The sequence below is a fragment of the Pieris rapae genome, chromosome 3 (genome assembly GCF_905147795.1).
Source record: "Pieris rapae chromosome 3, ilPieRapa1.1, whole genome shotgun sequence".
Taxonomy (NCBI): domain Eukaryota; kingdom Metazoa; phylum Arthropoda; class Insecta; order Lepidoptera; family Pieridae; genus Pieris; species Pieris rapae.
The window spans coordinates 6053116-6070039 of record NC_059511.1 but is presented as its reverse complement, the minus strand read 5'-3'; the positions used below and the strand labels follow the sequence as shown (position 1 = coordinate 6070039).

Here is a 16924-nt window from a genome sequence, read left to right as displayed (position 1 = left end):
TTCCAATTTCTGCCACTCTCAAACTGTCTATATGGCGTCGGCAACTTTGATGGTGTTGTCCAAAGTTTCACGAAAAATATCAAGAGTGTTGTGACAATAATAATGTGAATTTGACTCAAGGAATTTAATTTTAAAATAAATATTTGTTTATAGGTCATGTGTAAAAGAAGAAACATGGTTTAATCTATTTTTATTAATTTGTCCAATAATGGCTCTATCGTAGGAATTGCCTAAGCCAGTACGGTGAACGGTACAGCTTGTTTCAAGCCGCTTGTTAAACGACCGCGGCTTTTATCTAAGTCTAGGCTGTTAATTGAACGGCTAACTAAGCTAGTTGGCTGCGACATTTCTATTGGAATATTTTCCCACGTGGCGTCTTTTGTTATGCACCACTATTCTGAATTCTCCTAGGTTTAGTCTGGTAAGTATTTTAAAAAGGGCGGATAACTTTGGGATGCTTCCGCTTCTGGTCTGTGGTTTTGGTTATATTAATTTAGTCTAATTGTTTTTTAAGTAAATTCTAAAAGCAGAACAAAGTTTATTTTATGTCTACATAAACTACTTACAAAAAATCTTGTTTTTTTTTTATCAATCTTAAAAGTATAAATAAAAATATGTCTATCGTTACATTTTTTTAAATATGTGCTTTAGATTTTTTTCTCAAACAATCTAGCGTTTGTTTTGTTATTTTGTTACTTTTCTTATCATATGAATATATCCAAGGGTTGATCAAGGTGATACAAACTGTTTTTTACAATTTCTTATCACTCGCATTAAAAGGTGGTTCGGAAGTAAGGGTTAGTTATAAAGGACTATCATACGTTTTGTTTTTTGTCATCGGTACAAATACTGGTACCTAACCCATGAACACACTTGAATTATTCAACGCATTTAGCCCGGAAGTCCTAAGTTTTTTACTCTAGGGAACACACAATATAAAATATTTTTTCCGGTTATAAATACACGGAATTGAATATGTTTGTCTACTAATAAATTTATACAAAATGTCAATGTCTTTCACGCACCGCACTTAAAACACTAAGTATTTGTTTGCATCGTCACTAAGGCGTTCTTTATATTTAACATTTTACTAATTTCAAAGATGTATTCTAAGCTAAGCTAAATTGTTGGCGCCTGCCTGTCTTATTGGTCGAGGCATTATTGGTCAACCCTTTTTTCGTTATTAGTTATTCTAAATACAAAGAAACATTAGATATTAATAGGCGAGGTGAATAATCGTGTTAAATAAACAGATGTTCTTGTACTCGACTAACTAGTTATAAACAAGATATTTGCTGCTCCGTGGTCAGTGATCAAGGAGCTTTTGTTACGAGATGTTACCTCCGGTTGCCGTTTTTGTGCTTTTATTTCAGGTAAGTGGTATTAGATTGGGTCGACAGATTGTATAAAAAAATATTCTTATTTGTCTTTTACGGGTCAGGATATTTTTTCGATATATTTAAGTAGACCAAAAATCAAAATGTAGTACAATTTCTAAATCTTGACTTTTAAAGTCATTCAAGGGTATTTACTATGTCGCACTTCGCAAAATGATTTGATGTACATAATAGAATTACCGAAATAAAATTGTTTAACTAATAGGTAGTTAAACAATTTTATTTCAAGTAAATAGTTTAAAGTAAATAGTATAGTTCGTTAACCTAGCCATTTTTGACTTACTACTTGTTTTAAGCCCATAAACTTGAGATGTACCCAAATATGTATTAATATTTTAGAATTCATAATTGAGTCCGTTTTTAATTCGGCTACATATACAGAGAAATGTTTTTTTGTAGATTTACAAGAAAACATTTGCTACTTCTATAGCAAAATTGTTACTACTTGTAAGTAGTATTCGAAAGAAGGCAGATATATAAATAATAAAAAACAAAGAAACATCAAATATTTTAGCCATGTCCTTGTGAAATAACGTGAATTGCACGTAAAATTTAAATATTTTAATTTATTTAAACAAGCTAAAGCTATTGTTATAAAAAATAACAAAGACGTCGGTAATGACGTATAACTGCACACGTATCGATTATCTTTAGACAATTTGCGTATAATTGCAATCCTATGAATCAATCAATCTTTTGTTATTCACAGTTTTTCTTATCTTTGTAATGTACGAACTGTCTGTCTGCATGGAATAAAAAAAAAGTTTTATAATTGAAATACGTGTTATAAGTATGCTTTGTATTGTGTTATCGTATCTTAATAATTACTGAATCCACTTTATTTTATGTGTTTAAAATAAAATTTGAATTTTATCTTGCAAAACGGGTTTACCATCCTAACAAAATTAAACATTTAAATTTTTCTCTAAGAGAGATTTGTTTTGAGTCAATATTATTTTTACTTTATATAATTAACTGACCTTGACGTCTTGTGACGTATTAACGTCTTTAAAATCGATAGTTAAAGTTTTCTCGTGTTTTATAAAATACTTAGAAGTAATTTAATATTTACATTATTAGAAAAAATTGCTTGCAGCACTCATACTGCCGCCGCATTGGATGATATTTTTTTTTGTAATTTATCGAACTATAGAATAGAACTATTCTTATATAAATAATAAATATGATATATAATATAATAATTAAAAAAAAAACATTTATTACACATTGAACAGTACATTACTTTGGAATATAATATTTTTTTCAGGTGGCATGTGCTGTAATAGCACCAGTCATCGAATTGAATGATGGCAACACGATTCCTGTAGTGGCTCTGGGAACCGGTCGAGGTACAGCTAAGGAGGTAGGACAGACAGAAGATTTTTAATGACACGATGTATATATTTTTTATAATATTTATTTATATATATTATAGTAATTTACATTAGCTGACTTTTATCATTTAAGCATAATATAACTATAATTTGATACATGTAAGACGCATTTTGTAATTATAAGCAAGATACGTTTTATATTTTATCCATTATAAGTACTCAAAAATCATTTATTCATATAGGTGACATAATGTACACTTATGAACGTCAAAAAAAAAAAGAAATTTATTCCAACTACATCACCTAATACATAAAAATATATCTAATAACTAACCTTAAAATTTAATTATTAAAAAATATTATTATAAGTACGTATATTTGAGTGGCTATATTATTGCATGATTATTAATTATTGAATTTGTATATTTTTTTACAATCATTTACTTACCTTTTTAGTGCATTGCAACATTGTTCTTTTAGTGTACCTATTATCTTTATTAAAAGTTTATTATATAAGTATTATAGTTGTTGGATATTATCTTAAATTATACTCGAAAATACGCGATCGAAACTAATGTAACGCGCCAATTGATTTCCAATAAAATACTATATATAGGTCATGTCTAATTAACTAATTATAATATCTCGTACGGAACTAGCACTGTGCGATATGAATTTTCTCTTTACACATAACCATGTTACTAATTAGATAATATGATTAAAGTAATGAAATGATAACTAATGAGTTATGACAATCATAAGAATAAATGAGCATGTTATAATAAATGACACAATAATTATTCAACTGCACCCAATTTAAATATCGTTTTTTTGTTGCTTAAACGTGCCAAACCAATTTCTTTTTGATACGAATCATTTAATACGGTCCAACTATAATGACGAAACACGGTTGTCAACACAAAAAAGGTATTATCACTGCAGCTACCCCCAACTCCCCACGACGGCTCATAGGAAACCGTGCCTATGACTAGCAAAGTAATTTATACGAATTGAAATGTATCTGGGATTAAATGGTTCGTACTATAGTTACATACTCTCCATAGCATAAGATTTCATTTTATAATCTCTTCAGTCAGAGTCAGTAGACGAAGTCCGGCAAGCGGTTTATTGGGCCATTAAGGCGGGATATAGGCACATAGATACGGCTGCAATATATTTTGACGAAGAGCAGGTTGGCCAAGGCATTGCGCAGGCGATTGCTGACAAACTCGTTAGCAGAGGAGACCTTTTCATTACCACAAAGGTTTGTATTATATATTTAGTACTATATAAAAATTGTTATTATTGGAACCAAACATACATAATATATGTATTTAAATCTCGTCACAAGAAGCTTTCATACATGAGATAGAGACAGAGTAATTACTAACTAATCAATGTTTCTTGTTCTTGAATGTATGTTAACTATATATTCAGGCTTTTAAATATAGTACCTATATTATACCTTTTCATTTCGCCTACAGATACAATTTCGACTAAAATATACGGTCTGTGATGCAAGTAATTTATAACAAATACAGTAATTTAAGCGGGAAACTTACAAACATTGTTTCTAATTGAAAATTTCATAATACATTATATTAAGCAATTTCATAAATGATTTTTATTGTATTGTCTTGTCTTTTCTAACGTTACTATAAATTAACATACATAGTTTGTTGGACAAGAGGAACTAAACTTAAGGTGTATTAACATAATAATTACTACAAACGGAAGCTGAGAGCTTAAAAACGAATATTTTCTATTTTCAGTTATGGAATGACAAACATCGTGAAGAGCAAGTGGTCCCAGCTGTAAAGGATTCTCTGAAGAAACTCGGCTTGGATTACGTTGACTTATACCTCATTCATTTCCCAGTCGCCACTAAAGTGAGTATATATCATAGTTTTAATAGTCCCAGAAAGTTAGTTTTTTAAATAGATATCATAATCGGATTAAATTTCTTAAAAACAGATATAATTTATTGGTCTAGGCAACTGTGAGCCTATGGCCGTTTTACAGATGTGTGTATGAACTAAAATCATTCGTAAACCCATTAAAACTTTTCCAATAATATAAATAGTCCTCAAGTTGGAAACAAAGTTATGTTTCTAAGAAAACATAATTCCCTTTCATACGAGTTTCTTGAAATGATGTTTACAAACTACGTAAACATTGTAATCTTGTCGTCTCTAATGCCGGCTGTACACACGTCGAGACACACCGAGACGGGCCGAGCACGAGAGTGTACAATAGAGCTCTCGTCTCGTTTCGCTTCCTCGCAGTTGGTCTCGCCTCTCTCGGTCGCCTGTCGGTTTTTGGCGCACGAGTCAAAGGGTCTCGCGAGTAAAACGAGAGCGATCTGTACACACTCGTTTAATCACTTCCTCAATTGGATAATATTCAAAATTTAGGAACCTAATTCCCTTTTTATGTTGCGGTGCATTTTTTATGTGCATTATATGGCGTATTTTTTTATGGTTAACGTGAAGAATATTATAATAACTTATTGCACAAAGACAAACAGCAGCAGCGGTTTCCAAGTCCATTATAAACGGTGTTTTATAAATACAATTAACGTAACGAGTATGTACAGTATGTACAGAACTGAGAGAAGTGTGTACAGACGGCATTATTGAAATTTCTCGGTCATTAAGTACTATATACTATACTATACTTTGAAAGTTTTTGATACAAAGTTTTTTTTAATAATTCACTTGTATTGTCTCTAAATTCATAATAGTATTATAAACATTCAATATAGATTCGTTATTCTTTCGCGTTATATATTTGTTAGTTTATTTTGTATCTTAGAAACAGTGATATAACAGATGCCAGAGCAATTTGGGCTGTTATAAAAATAATTTAATCAATTGTGGGTATTATTTTGGAGTTCTATCGAGTTAGTAGTAACTGTTAAGGTAGAATAATATAGTGGAATAAATAAATAAATAAATGATTAAAATTATACGTCAATGTTACCTAGTAAACTTTTCCTACCAATACATATGTTTAAGCTTTTCTCTATCACTTAACGCATTTTCCTAACATTAGAAATGTGTCGACACCGCGACCTAGGGTTGACGATATTGACAAAATAATAAAATACTGTATCTAATAGAATTTGTACAACAATTATCAGTAGTCAATTGTGTAATTTCTATACAGTACATATTGCTATCTTAGGCCTGAGCATGGCAATATATTGATTGATATTGTGTTGGATTGAATTGAGGCTCACTTTAGTCGGACTACTATACTAAGTCCCTTCGAAGCAGATACAAAAATATTTAGATATAAAAAGAAGTAATATATTTTGTGTAAAAAAACTACTACTAAACTAAAATTATATTTTCGATGTATTAGATCATTTTATGATTATTATCGAAATATAATGTGTACGGCGTGAAGTTTGTGAAGAAAAAATTTGCGAGACCAGACAAGTATTATTCTAAATTATCTAAAACAAGTATTATATATATAAGTAGTATTATGTATTCATAAAATCCATTTACCTCAATGGCAATTTAAATACTCATTAGGTGATAGCCCTTGCAATATACAGACGTTATTCTGATTGCTTTGATCTAAATGTATCTTTCTTTCTAAGTAATCATCATTAGGAAAATGAAAAAGTCTATTTTTTGCGAATAGATATAAAGTCTTTCACGCTTTTGAATAGGAAATAAGGTCATGTATGTACCATAGAGTATATTCTTATTTTAAATTCCGACGCCCGATGCTAACTTAGTAATTTAGCAAATATGAAGTTTTCACAATAAATGCTTAATATTCAATTTAAAAGCACTTAAACACCTGATTTTAGCTTAAATTATCTGTTTCCCTCATAGACGTCATCAATTTTCTGTATTTTATATACGCCATCGAGTTTTAGGCCCTCTCGTTACCTACATGACGTTTACACATAATATTTTCGATAGGATCCATCCATTGTATATGACGCCCAAACCCAATAACCTATCATAATCCATTTTTGACCATCTGAGATAGACATCTTTTTCCAAATATTGTTTAAATAACCAATCGACGGATTTTAATAGCCATCTGTCGATATAAGCTATCGATGGTAGGTCGGATCGGTATATATGGATAGACTTTTGTATGTAAATGACAGTTCAACTATGCCAATATCCGATATTAAGATACACCAGTTTTTAAAATAATTAGGAAGCTATTTGTTATGTTTTAAACATAGACATGTATGTTTTAATATTATTTGTACGGTTTTACTTACTTTAGCTTATGTTGATTATCAAATTTCAGTGTAAAGAGTGAAGATTGCATGGTAGCCGTCGCCAAAAATGGATTGTCTTCGTAGGGTTTGGTTATTGGGATGCACATAGGTGATCGATCGACTGTCACAATCAGATTGTTTTCAATTTAAGATTGTGTTTTAATTATTGGGTTCCGGCGTACATGACGTACAGTAGTCGGCACAGGTTGATTTAATCGCACGCTCTGAGGTTTAAAGGTTAAATCCACAGTTTAGATTTAGCGCAGTGACTCCCGTAGTTAAAAAAAGCAGGTTTCTTTCACTTGTGACGCTGATGTATTCAAACACTTCTCACTTTAGTTGACTGCACTAGATGTGCTTGACATCGCAGTCGAGCGTTTAAATGCGAGCAACATGTTTTTTGTTCCAAATCAGCTTCGATTGAGTCAAAATTATTCTTCTAGGCAGATGGCTCTCCAGACAACGTCGATTTCACAGAAACATGGAAGGGTATGGAGCAGGCAAAAAGCCTTGGTCTCACGCGTTCAATTGGAGTGTCAAACTTCAATATGTCACAAATAGACAGACTTCTATCAACTGCAAAAATCTGGCCAGCAGTTAATGAAATTGAGGTAATTATTAACTGTCTGGATATTTATTAGTAATATGTTAGATTATCTTTTGAAAAGAAACAAAAAAAAAATCAGCGTGTCTATAAAGAAAATTACAAATACAAAAAAGTAAAATAATAAAAAAACGACGACGAAAAAATTAGATAATGAAATTATAGGTCCTTTTATTAGATTGAGTTTCAAGTACTAGACTTAAAGATTTTCGTTCGTCACGTCATTCTGTCTGTAAAATCAACTACTAGTATACCTACTATCAACTTTTCGCATAAAGCTATTGAGACAAACTTCGAGTAACTCTTTCTCGTTGTGCTTCAATAAATAATCTCACTTTGACGTGAACATCATTTCAGGTTAACCCAACGCTTACTCAAGAGCATTTTATTAGCTACCTCCAAAGTAAGGGTATAGTGCCAATGGGCTACAGTCCATTTGGCTTTCTAGTCTCCAGAAAGACGGAATCCGCACCACCTCCAAGGGCCGACGACCCAGCATTGGTTAAAATGGCTCAAAAGTATGGCAAGAAGACCTCGCAGATCGTACTTCGATACTTGGTAAGGATTCTTAGCGATAACTCCTGCTATACATTAAGAGCAACGTTGACAAATATGGAATAAAGATTATTATTTTTAAGATCAAAGTTTTTCTAGAATTATTATTATTGTTTTTGTATATATCAACGTATGTGAAAATCATTCAACATAATATTGATTTCAAGCTACTTTTAGCTGCCGGCTTTAATTTTTTTCTCTTTGATTATTGTTATTTTGTGTGTTTATGTGTGTGTTTTGTTTGTAATAAATAATATGTCTATGTCTACGTTGGTTTGCAAATACCAAAAGTTAATTATTATTTTAATAAACGACAGCCTCGCTGTAATTCAGTAATAATAAATTCAAAGTCCAGACAGTCACGAATTACGTAATAAAGTCATAACATTTGGCTTTTGTGACATTAAATTGTATATTTTTGTTTCAGATCGACAGAAGCATAATCCCAATTCCGAAATCCACAAACGAAAACCGCATTGCTCAGAACATCGATTTGTTCGATTTCAGCTTAACAAAGGATGAAATAGCTACAATTAACCGTTTCAATAAAAATATTCGCGTCATAAACCCCGTTGATTGGAAGGATTATCCTAACTATCCCTTTGTAGACTATTGATAATGTTTAAATGAATTATTGTTCGATATATCAACGTAAACTAAAACTTACTTTTCTTTCATTCATATAAAGCACCATTAAAATACTGGTAAAACTTAACGCTTATAGAAATTTAATATATATGTTGCTTTGTATTATTGGGTTGAAATTATGTTAAATAGTTTATCATCTAAAGAGGAAAATAAACCTTAAGCTAATGTACAAATTTTGAATGTTGATTAGGCGGGACTATTAAAAAGTATCTAATACTATGCTTAATAACAGGAAATTTTTGAATACACTAAAAAATACTTGGATATTATAGTAAAAAAGTATCTGTGTTACCTAGTTTTTTATTTAAAAAATCCCTTAAGACCATTGTATGGACGTGACTTGTAATCTTATTTTGTACAGTCTAGCGTGACTACAAGATTATACTGGCACTATACAGGCAACTCGACCTTTTTATAACATTAATAATCCAGCGCCATCTAGTTTTACATTTAGGGAACTAATAAATCTTTACGCCTAGATAGGGAGACTGTTTATACTAGGTTGTGGAATTTCATAATGGAATTCGGAAAGTAAACTACTGCACAAATATTTAAATTATTATAAAACTACATTTAACACAGTTTCGTATTCTATTTCTCACTTTATGATTAAGGTAGCGCTAATGGGCCTTTTATTTCATAATATCAGTACATAGTATCCCAAAAAGTTTTTTCCCAGTTATAACGTTATTGACATCTTTGTACCAATTGTATACGAGACATGCCTTTTAAATTTTGTCGTTTAAAGAAAAAACACAACTGGAACCTCATAGGTTTTTATTGTTTTTCAAGGTATTCACCGCGTACATTTTTTTATTCCAAAATGGCTGACTTGAAAGTTGAAAGCGTCGACTCTTTCTTACCCTCTCTCTTTCTTAACTCGTTACACGAGGACCTTTTAAAAACGTTATTTTCTTTTGAACAAATAACAATCAAACTTCAGAACAGTGTAAAAAAAAATATCACTTATTTACACAAGCTTCGTTGAATTGATCCGTAATATGCTTTTATGTAGCAATGTATCAACAATATATGTATTTTTTTTTAATTTCACCTTCTAATATTACGATACAAACGTTAATTTTATATGTTACTTGACATCTTTAATTTTTCCTTAAATTTTCTGTTTTTCATATCAATCCATTTCAAAGATTCTTATTATATCGAACAACAATAATTAATAGTGCTACATGTCCAGTGTACATTAATTACCTGGATGTAACAAACTTATAAACGTTTTTAAAGCCGTATTGCTTTTTTAAAAACTGTTAAAAACTAATGTTATAATTTTTCGAAAGGTTTAACAACAACGAACTGTTGCAAGGAACAGGTAAGGAACTATGCAATCTTTAGACGAGATTTTCATCACTTTCATATCAATACGATGTTGTCACTGCTTCGGAAGTAATGAACATGAAAACATAATTTAGATATATTTCTTAACACATCGTCGTTTACACACAAACCAAAAAGAGTGTGATTATCACATTTTGAGGTAAATTTGTACTGAGAATATTTAAAAGCAGACTCCATAAGATAAACAGATTTGTTGCGAATATGCTTCAAAAGAGTACGATACGAATTTGCATAATTGTAGTGCTCACTGATCTAATGAAAAATAATAATGCTAAAAGTAATTTGTTAGCAGTTCACTTATTCCGTCACTTAGTCGTGGGATGAAAAAACCAGACTCGATACCAGACAACGGTCAATGAATATATCTACGAATAAATGATTTCTATGTATTGTTTTAATTAGACATGATACTAAATTTATTTATTCACTCTGCTTGATTCAGTAAACTGCAAAGTGGATAACGTATTCGGGTTCACGTACTGCCCATTCGTAAATGCGCTCTCACTGCAACTAAATTTAAGTCAAAAATGTGTATACACTCCGCAAATCGCAATATATTGAATTAATTATTCATCTATTGAAATAATTAATTATCATTAGTAAAACAAATATTAATCAAATTGTGTTGTTTAATACTTTCATAACCGTCGTCCTTTGTATTGTGTCATGTATAGTAATTATGCACCATTATGGCTGTAAGAATAAAATCGTCGCTGTCAATAGTAAGCTTTTTGTCTTTACTGATAATCTACTGATTAATGTATCTGTATAATGATAAAAAGATGAAAGATGATTTTTTTGTCTTAAATTACCACTTCAAAGAATATCGTATAAATGTTAATCGCTATAAAAACATGTTAAGTCTTAAAAGACGTAAGTATTAATCGGTTTTGTTTTTTATTCAACTTTAACATAATTCACCTCATATTCGTAAAATTGTCACTATATTTAATTATATAACGAGTATATATTATACGTTTCGTGTATGTTGACTGCAGATGTATTATAACTGGTGTTAGTCGTTGAAGACAGTCGCGTGTGTTTTAAGGATTTCAATTGAAATATATGAACAGAATTTCTAAGTTTTGCTAGAGGATGTCGGCTCCACATGATGCGTTTACAACGGTAGATGAAGGGGAAATTGAAAGGCATAGAAATATTAAAGATCTGTGGTGGGACCCTCATGGCTGCACGGTGACTTTACACAGTTTGAACCATCGCAGGTATATCACATTTTAAGTAATTTGGTATATCACATTGCGATTACAACGGGTTTTAGAGAAACTCAATTTTGAAGTTATTAAAAAAATATGTCGACTTTTTACATTTTTATTAATTTATGTTACGTCATTGTCGTATTCTATGTCAAGGTTATAGAAAAGGTTTTATTAGATTTCCAACTTTGATGTTTATCAGTAAGCAGTTTCTTTCAATATTTATATGTGAAATAGGTTATTATTAGTGAGTGATAATATAAAGTGATATAAAGTTTTTATTGATAATTATTGTTTTAGAGTGCCATATATTAGAGATGGACTTGTATCAAAAGACGAAATTTTGAAATCATCAAAACCCCTGGTAAACAAGAAAATATTGGAAGTAGGCTGTGGAGGAGGCATTTTATCAGAGGTACGTACAACATCTCAAAATAAAAGTAACGTTTATCTAAATATTTTGTTTTTGACATACTGTGCAATAGAATATATATGACTTGACTGGGCTAACAGGTGTTTTGGAAATATAGAGCGGAAGTATTGATATGCATGCTTAATTGCATAATTCTCTTTTGAAATATGGGCCTACGTAATAAGCAGTTTTAAGAGACAAACATTTCTGAAAATTATACATAGGACCCTGACGTGATCGTTTGAATATTTCTTTTCAAAAGTAATCATATATTTTACGCAAACCAAATATCATTTGTAGACTCCAAATGGAGTTTATTTTAACTAAATTTTTAGGCATTAGCAAAAATAGGAGCTCAAGTTACTGGGATAGACCCGTGTCAAGAATTAATTGACTTAGCAATTGAACACACCAGCGTATTTCCATTAGTAGCAGACAATAGACCAAAATACTACTGCACAACTATCGAGGTAAGATATAAGAGTTGATTTATCAATATCCGGAAATAAAGTCTTCAAAATTTCATAAATTTTTATTCTTAAGGTCGATGTACTTAATAACATTCTGACACATGTAAAAGTGTAATTTGTAAGAAATATTAAGTGTTAAATATATTTTTTTAGGATCATGCCCAAAGTCACCGCAACTATTACGATGCAGTGATCGCTTCAGAAGTGTTAGACCATGTAGTGAACAAGGACCTATTTTTAAAGCTATGCATAGAAACCCTAAAACCCGGTGGTAAAATATTCATAACAGCGCCAAATAGAACATTAACAGCGAGAATAGGTGTTTTCTTTTCGGAAAATGTATTTGGTTGCGCCGCAAAGGGAATACACGATTATGGCAAATTTATAAGCCCAGTGGATGTTACAAAGATTTTGGAAAAGAGTAGGTTACATTTATTAAGTGTATTTAAATTATTGATTCCCAAACCCTAATAAGACAAGAAGGCAAACATGCTTAATCTCGTTATTGCAATTAAAGATAAAAATATCAGTGAAACATTTGTTAGTTTTGTATCAAGAGTTTCTTTTTTGTTTTAAAAAATACATTAGAGAATCCTCTGAATAGTTTTTACTAAATACACCTCTTCCTGAATTCTTAACCTAAAAGAGCTGAGTTTAGACCAGGAACAACGCCTGTTTTACTACACAATACGTTTATTTTCAGATAACTGTGAAGTCAACAACACTTGTGGTTTAATTTACTACCCCTACATCGAAATCTGGCAATGGGTATTTTTTGAATCAATGTGGTATGCGATTCAAGCAACGAAAATTGACTAGGCTTAGCATTTATTATGTATAATAATTTTAAATGAAATCATTTTAACGATATTTAATAAAGGCATCGGAAATTAACTTTTCTCGTAATGATTTTTTTTATGATTAACTAAGAAATTCTTAGTATTGTCTTTTATTCACAACTTTTACACATTTAAAGAAAACTGTAAAAAAATGTATGTATGGATAAGCTATGTATTATTATAAACTTATAATTATTTTACATAATTTGATTTTTTTTTACTTTGTCTTCGCCGTCACCACGCACGCTTTAAAGCACGCGAAACGTCCGGAAAATTTTAAAATTATGTAAAATAATTACAAGTTTATATACATATACATAGCTTCAATCCGTTAAAAAAGTGTTTTCTTTAAGAAATTCTTACTTTGATTAACTAATTCTGAACAGACTTATTTACAGCAAAATCAAGCAAACTACATTAAATATTCCAATATTTAGGTATTTATTTATTAATGAGAAACAAACAGAAGAAATAAAACATAATGTTGATTGTTATTGATGTATCCTAGAAGAGTTTTACAGAGAAATAATGATTATAACCAAACATGACAGCAGAACTGTAGATAAATACATAATAAAATATAAAGTAGTTCACACATACGAAGACTCCATAAATGCTTATAACTAAATTAAAAAAGATGGTCGGAAGTCGACTTTTGCTGATACATAATTGTTTTATTTGAACGATTAGGTATTTTTTATTTATGATAAACTCATAAACAAAAAAAATAAAATAAGAAGATATTTGATATCAAGCTGGCAAGAAGTTGTCAAAGATGTATCTGATTTAGACGCTTCAATATTCGAGAAATGATCATAAGTTTTTGTAATGTTTCATTTATAATACTTATATAGTTTTTGTGATTCTGTATATTAATCAAGATAATGAAAAATGCAATAAAGTTATTTCCTTAAATATGTTAAATATTTTAGCATATTATAGCCTTGAATTTATCATACGAGATGAATAATTTATGAAATTCTTTTGCGATGTCGTTCATTAAAATTTTGAAGGCGCCGAGTAAATTATTTCAAAAAGATGTTATAACATTCTTAACAATCCGACGTCATGATTTAGGTGGTAAGTTGTTTATTATCTAAGTATTTGCCTGCGTCTTGGACCACTTGGATATCATATCTATGGATAGTAGACTTTTTCTGGATTACGTATGTGTATTCCAAATGCTACTCTTATGTACAACATTGATCCAGATCGGTTCCAGCGTTCTGCCTTATTTTAATTGCTCTAATTATTCTCATACTTACCAATTGTGGCTGTCGTCTCAAAAACATATAGCGAGAACATAGTCTATCGGTATATTTGTTTGTCTGAAGTCTGCAAAAATTTCCGTATTTAAGAAATCTGATAATTAATTAAAATACATTTATTTCGACCCCATAAATGTATGGAACATCATTATAGTTTATTCTTGCAGTGATAGACAACAAACTCCACTACATATCCGTAAAGCCAACAGCATCAATTTCAGTGCTAAGACAAAAAGTGTGGCATCTATTAGATCTGCCAGATTATTGCGATGAGATTATTAAACTAGAATCGGAAGATGGCAAAGAGCTACCGTTGACGGATCTGCGTACTGGCAATGAACCACAACACCCTTACATTTTAGAAGTGTGGTTACCCGTAAACCAGTCATGTACTCTAATATGTTACCCTATTATTGTATTAAGTATTAACTATATTATATAGTATGTATAAGACATAGGTTCGATTCCGGGACACAAAACTTGTCATATACACAGTGTAAAATATCCCCCATCTTTAATGAACGTCATTTAGATTTGGTTAAGATACCTACTATTAAAACGTCTTATGTTTCATTAATACTTTTATATGTATAAAAGTATAATCTATATAAAAAAATCTATAATACTATAGATTTTTTGTTGTGCTATAACCCAATACATGTAATGCAAACTATATTACTCATGCGTGTTCAAGTGTCCTCGAATAAATAGCTATAATAGTACAAATAAGGATTGTTTATAAGTTGTCTTGAAACATTAGTATAGGCCCCGGCGCGGAACTTGGCAAGAGTCGTTAGATGCGCAGAAGTCGTTTTTTAGGTCTCTTTGGTGGTGAAGCGGGACGCGGGGTATGACGTAGCGCCGATCACAGCGCGCTATTGGTGCGTCAGTCGATCCTTGCCTCCCGCACCGCGTCTACATTACGTTCGCTCTCGATTACACTTGCCGACACGAAAGTTGTACCATTTGTTTTTGTTGACTTTTTGGTACGAGTTCAGTTTTAAATTAAGTTTTGGTTTTGTTAGTGTTATTGTTGTTGTTTTAAATTTAGTTTTTGTAACGTTTATTACAATGCCAGGACCAAATACCGTTTTACGCAGACATGCCAGAAAAATGGTATACGATGTGTACTGTTTCATGGAGAAAGAAGCTCAAACTCTCGTCGCTGGACGACAGCGACTCCTCCAGCGACGAGAGTGAAGATAGTTTTGTCGAGGATGAGGAGCCAACTCCTTCCACGAGCTCAGGTGGTAGTTCTAGTTTGATGCCAGGTGTAAAATTATTATTAACCGATAGTGACCGCGAGAACTTATAATTTTTAATAATAATATTTTTTTACTTAAATAAATAATGCATATCATGTTTTATTTATAACACCTAATAAATGTCACGAATTCCTCTGCTTTGTTTATATACAAGATTTAAAATAAATGATGGCAATAACCATAATGACAATCAATAAAAGTGAACAGTTTTTGTTCCACTAAGTGTACGATGCGCGAACTTGCCCCCACTACGCCAAAACCTTGCCAACTACGGTGCCGGGGCCTATATCATAAAGTAATTAATAAAAAGATTACATCGTTTAAATAATAATGTAATCGGTATGACGAATTACTGTCCGCTTTATACATATACTAAATTCGCATTTAAATAATAATTACCACTTTATATACCTACGTAAAACGAATTTTATCGTGGAAGCAAAAATGCATTGCGTAGTACGATCAATTTTTTTATAGATACTTGCGGATTACACAAGAACATGTTAACAATAGGCGATAGTAGTATCCTTAACCAAAACAGTTCAAGTGGTACTGAATTTGAAGAGAAAATCCACAATGATAGTAGTGCCAAGTCAACTGGTAATTTTTAGTTTCAAATATATAATTATAGTTCATAATGTACTTATGTTGTATATTGAAATTGTATGGCGCAATATAACGTTAATGTCGAGAGGCAAAATATTCATTATATTAATACGTGTTGTATTTTTAAGCAGTGTTCGTCTTGTGGTTACAGATTCGATCCCCGGCTGTGAACTAATGGACTTTCAATGAGCGCGTTTAACTCTTGCTAGGTAAAGGAAAACATCGTGAGGAACCCGACATGCCTTTGACCCAAAGAGTCAATGGGGTGTGTCAAAAACAGAAGGATCTAATTCTCTATCAGAAATCGCAAACGATCACGAAAAATCTGAACCCAGACTTAGATTGTCTTCTTAATTTTACATGAAACAGAATTCCATACATAGTTTCTGAATATTAATTTATATAACCTTTTAGGTACACCAATTATTAAGACAACAGTGGCAATGAAGACGAAGAACGATAACAAAGCAAATACTTTGCCTTCAGATTGCAAAAGCGAAGTTTGTTCAAAAATTTCATCGACATCGCTATTTTTTAAATTACACGGAAGGAAAAGTCGAGATAACTTCACAAATATTTTACTCAAAATTCAAAACGACCTCATTGTGTTAAGCAACAAATTATCAACTTTGGAAAATAAAATACAAATTTAAATAAAACTTTTAAAAGTAACTGATTTATTTTCAACATAGCCGTGTACA

At 31.1% G+C, this 16924-nt stretch overlaps 3 protein-coding genes across 4 annotated transcripts; all 3 read left to right on the top strand.

Moving 5' to 3' along the window:
• Positions 1-1229: 1229 nt before the first annotated feature.
• Positions 1230-9084, top strand: LOC110993326 (aldo-keto reductase AKR2E4). The gene is made up of 7 exons (XM_022259537.2): positions 1230-1373; positions 2665-2760; positions 3825-3995; positions 4504-4620; positions 7430-7597; positions 7948-8148; positions 8573-9084. Exons 1-7 carry the CDS (start codon positions 1335-1337, stop codon positions 8759-8761), a joined length of 981 nt encoding a protein of 326 aa, XP_022115229.2. The 5' UTR covers positions 1230-1334; the 3' UTR covers positions 8762-9084.
• Positions 9085-11125: 2041 nt separating this feature from the next.
• LOC110993192 (ubiquinone biosynthesis O-methyltransferase, mitochondrial-like) lies at positions 11126-13151 on the top strand. The gene is made up of 5 exons (XM_045634566.1): positions 11126-11372; positions 11664-11778; positions 12111-12245; positions 12399-12666; positions 12949-13151. The coding sequence occupies exons 1-5, from the start codon at positions 11245-11247 to the stop codon at positions 13062-13064; spliced, it is 762 nt and encodes a 253-aa protein (XP_045490522.1). The 5' UTR covers positions 11126-11244; the 3' UTR covers positions 13065-13151.
• A 167-nt stretch (positions 13152-13318) lies between these two features.
• On the top strand, positions 13319-16884 carry LOC110993242. 2 transcript variants are annotated; one of them, XM_022259418.2, is made up of 4 exons: positions 13319-14164; positions 14520-14741; positions 16095-16217; positions 16638-16884. In XM_022259418.2, the coding sequence occupies exons 1-4, from the start codon at positions 14074-14076 to the stop codon at positions 16874-16876; spliced, it is 675 nt and encodes a 224-aa protein (XP_022115110.2). In that variant the 5' UTR covers positions 13319-14073; the 3' UTR covers positions 16877-16884. The 2 variants fall into 2 exon arrangements, with proteins under 2 accessions (XP_022115110.2, XP_045490534.1); XM_045634578.1 differs by lacking the exon at positions 16095-16217.
• Positions 16885-16924: the final 40 nt, after the last annotated feature.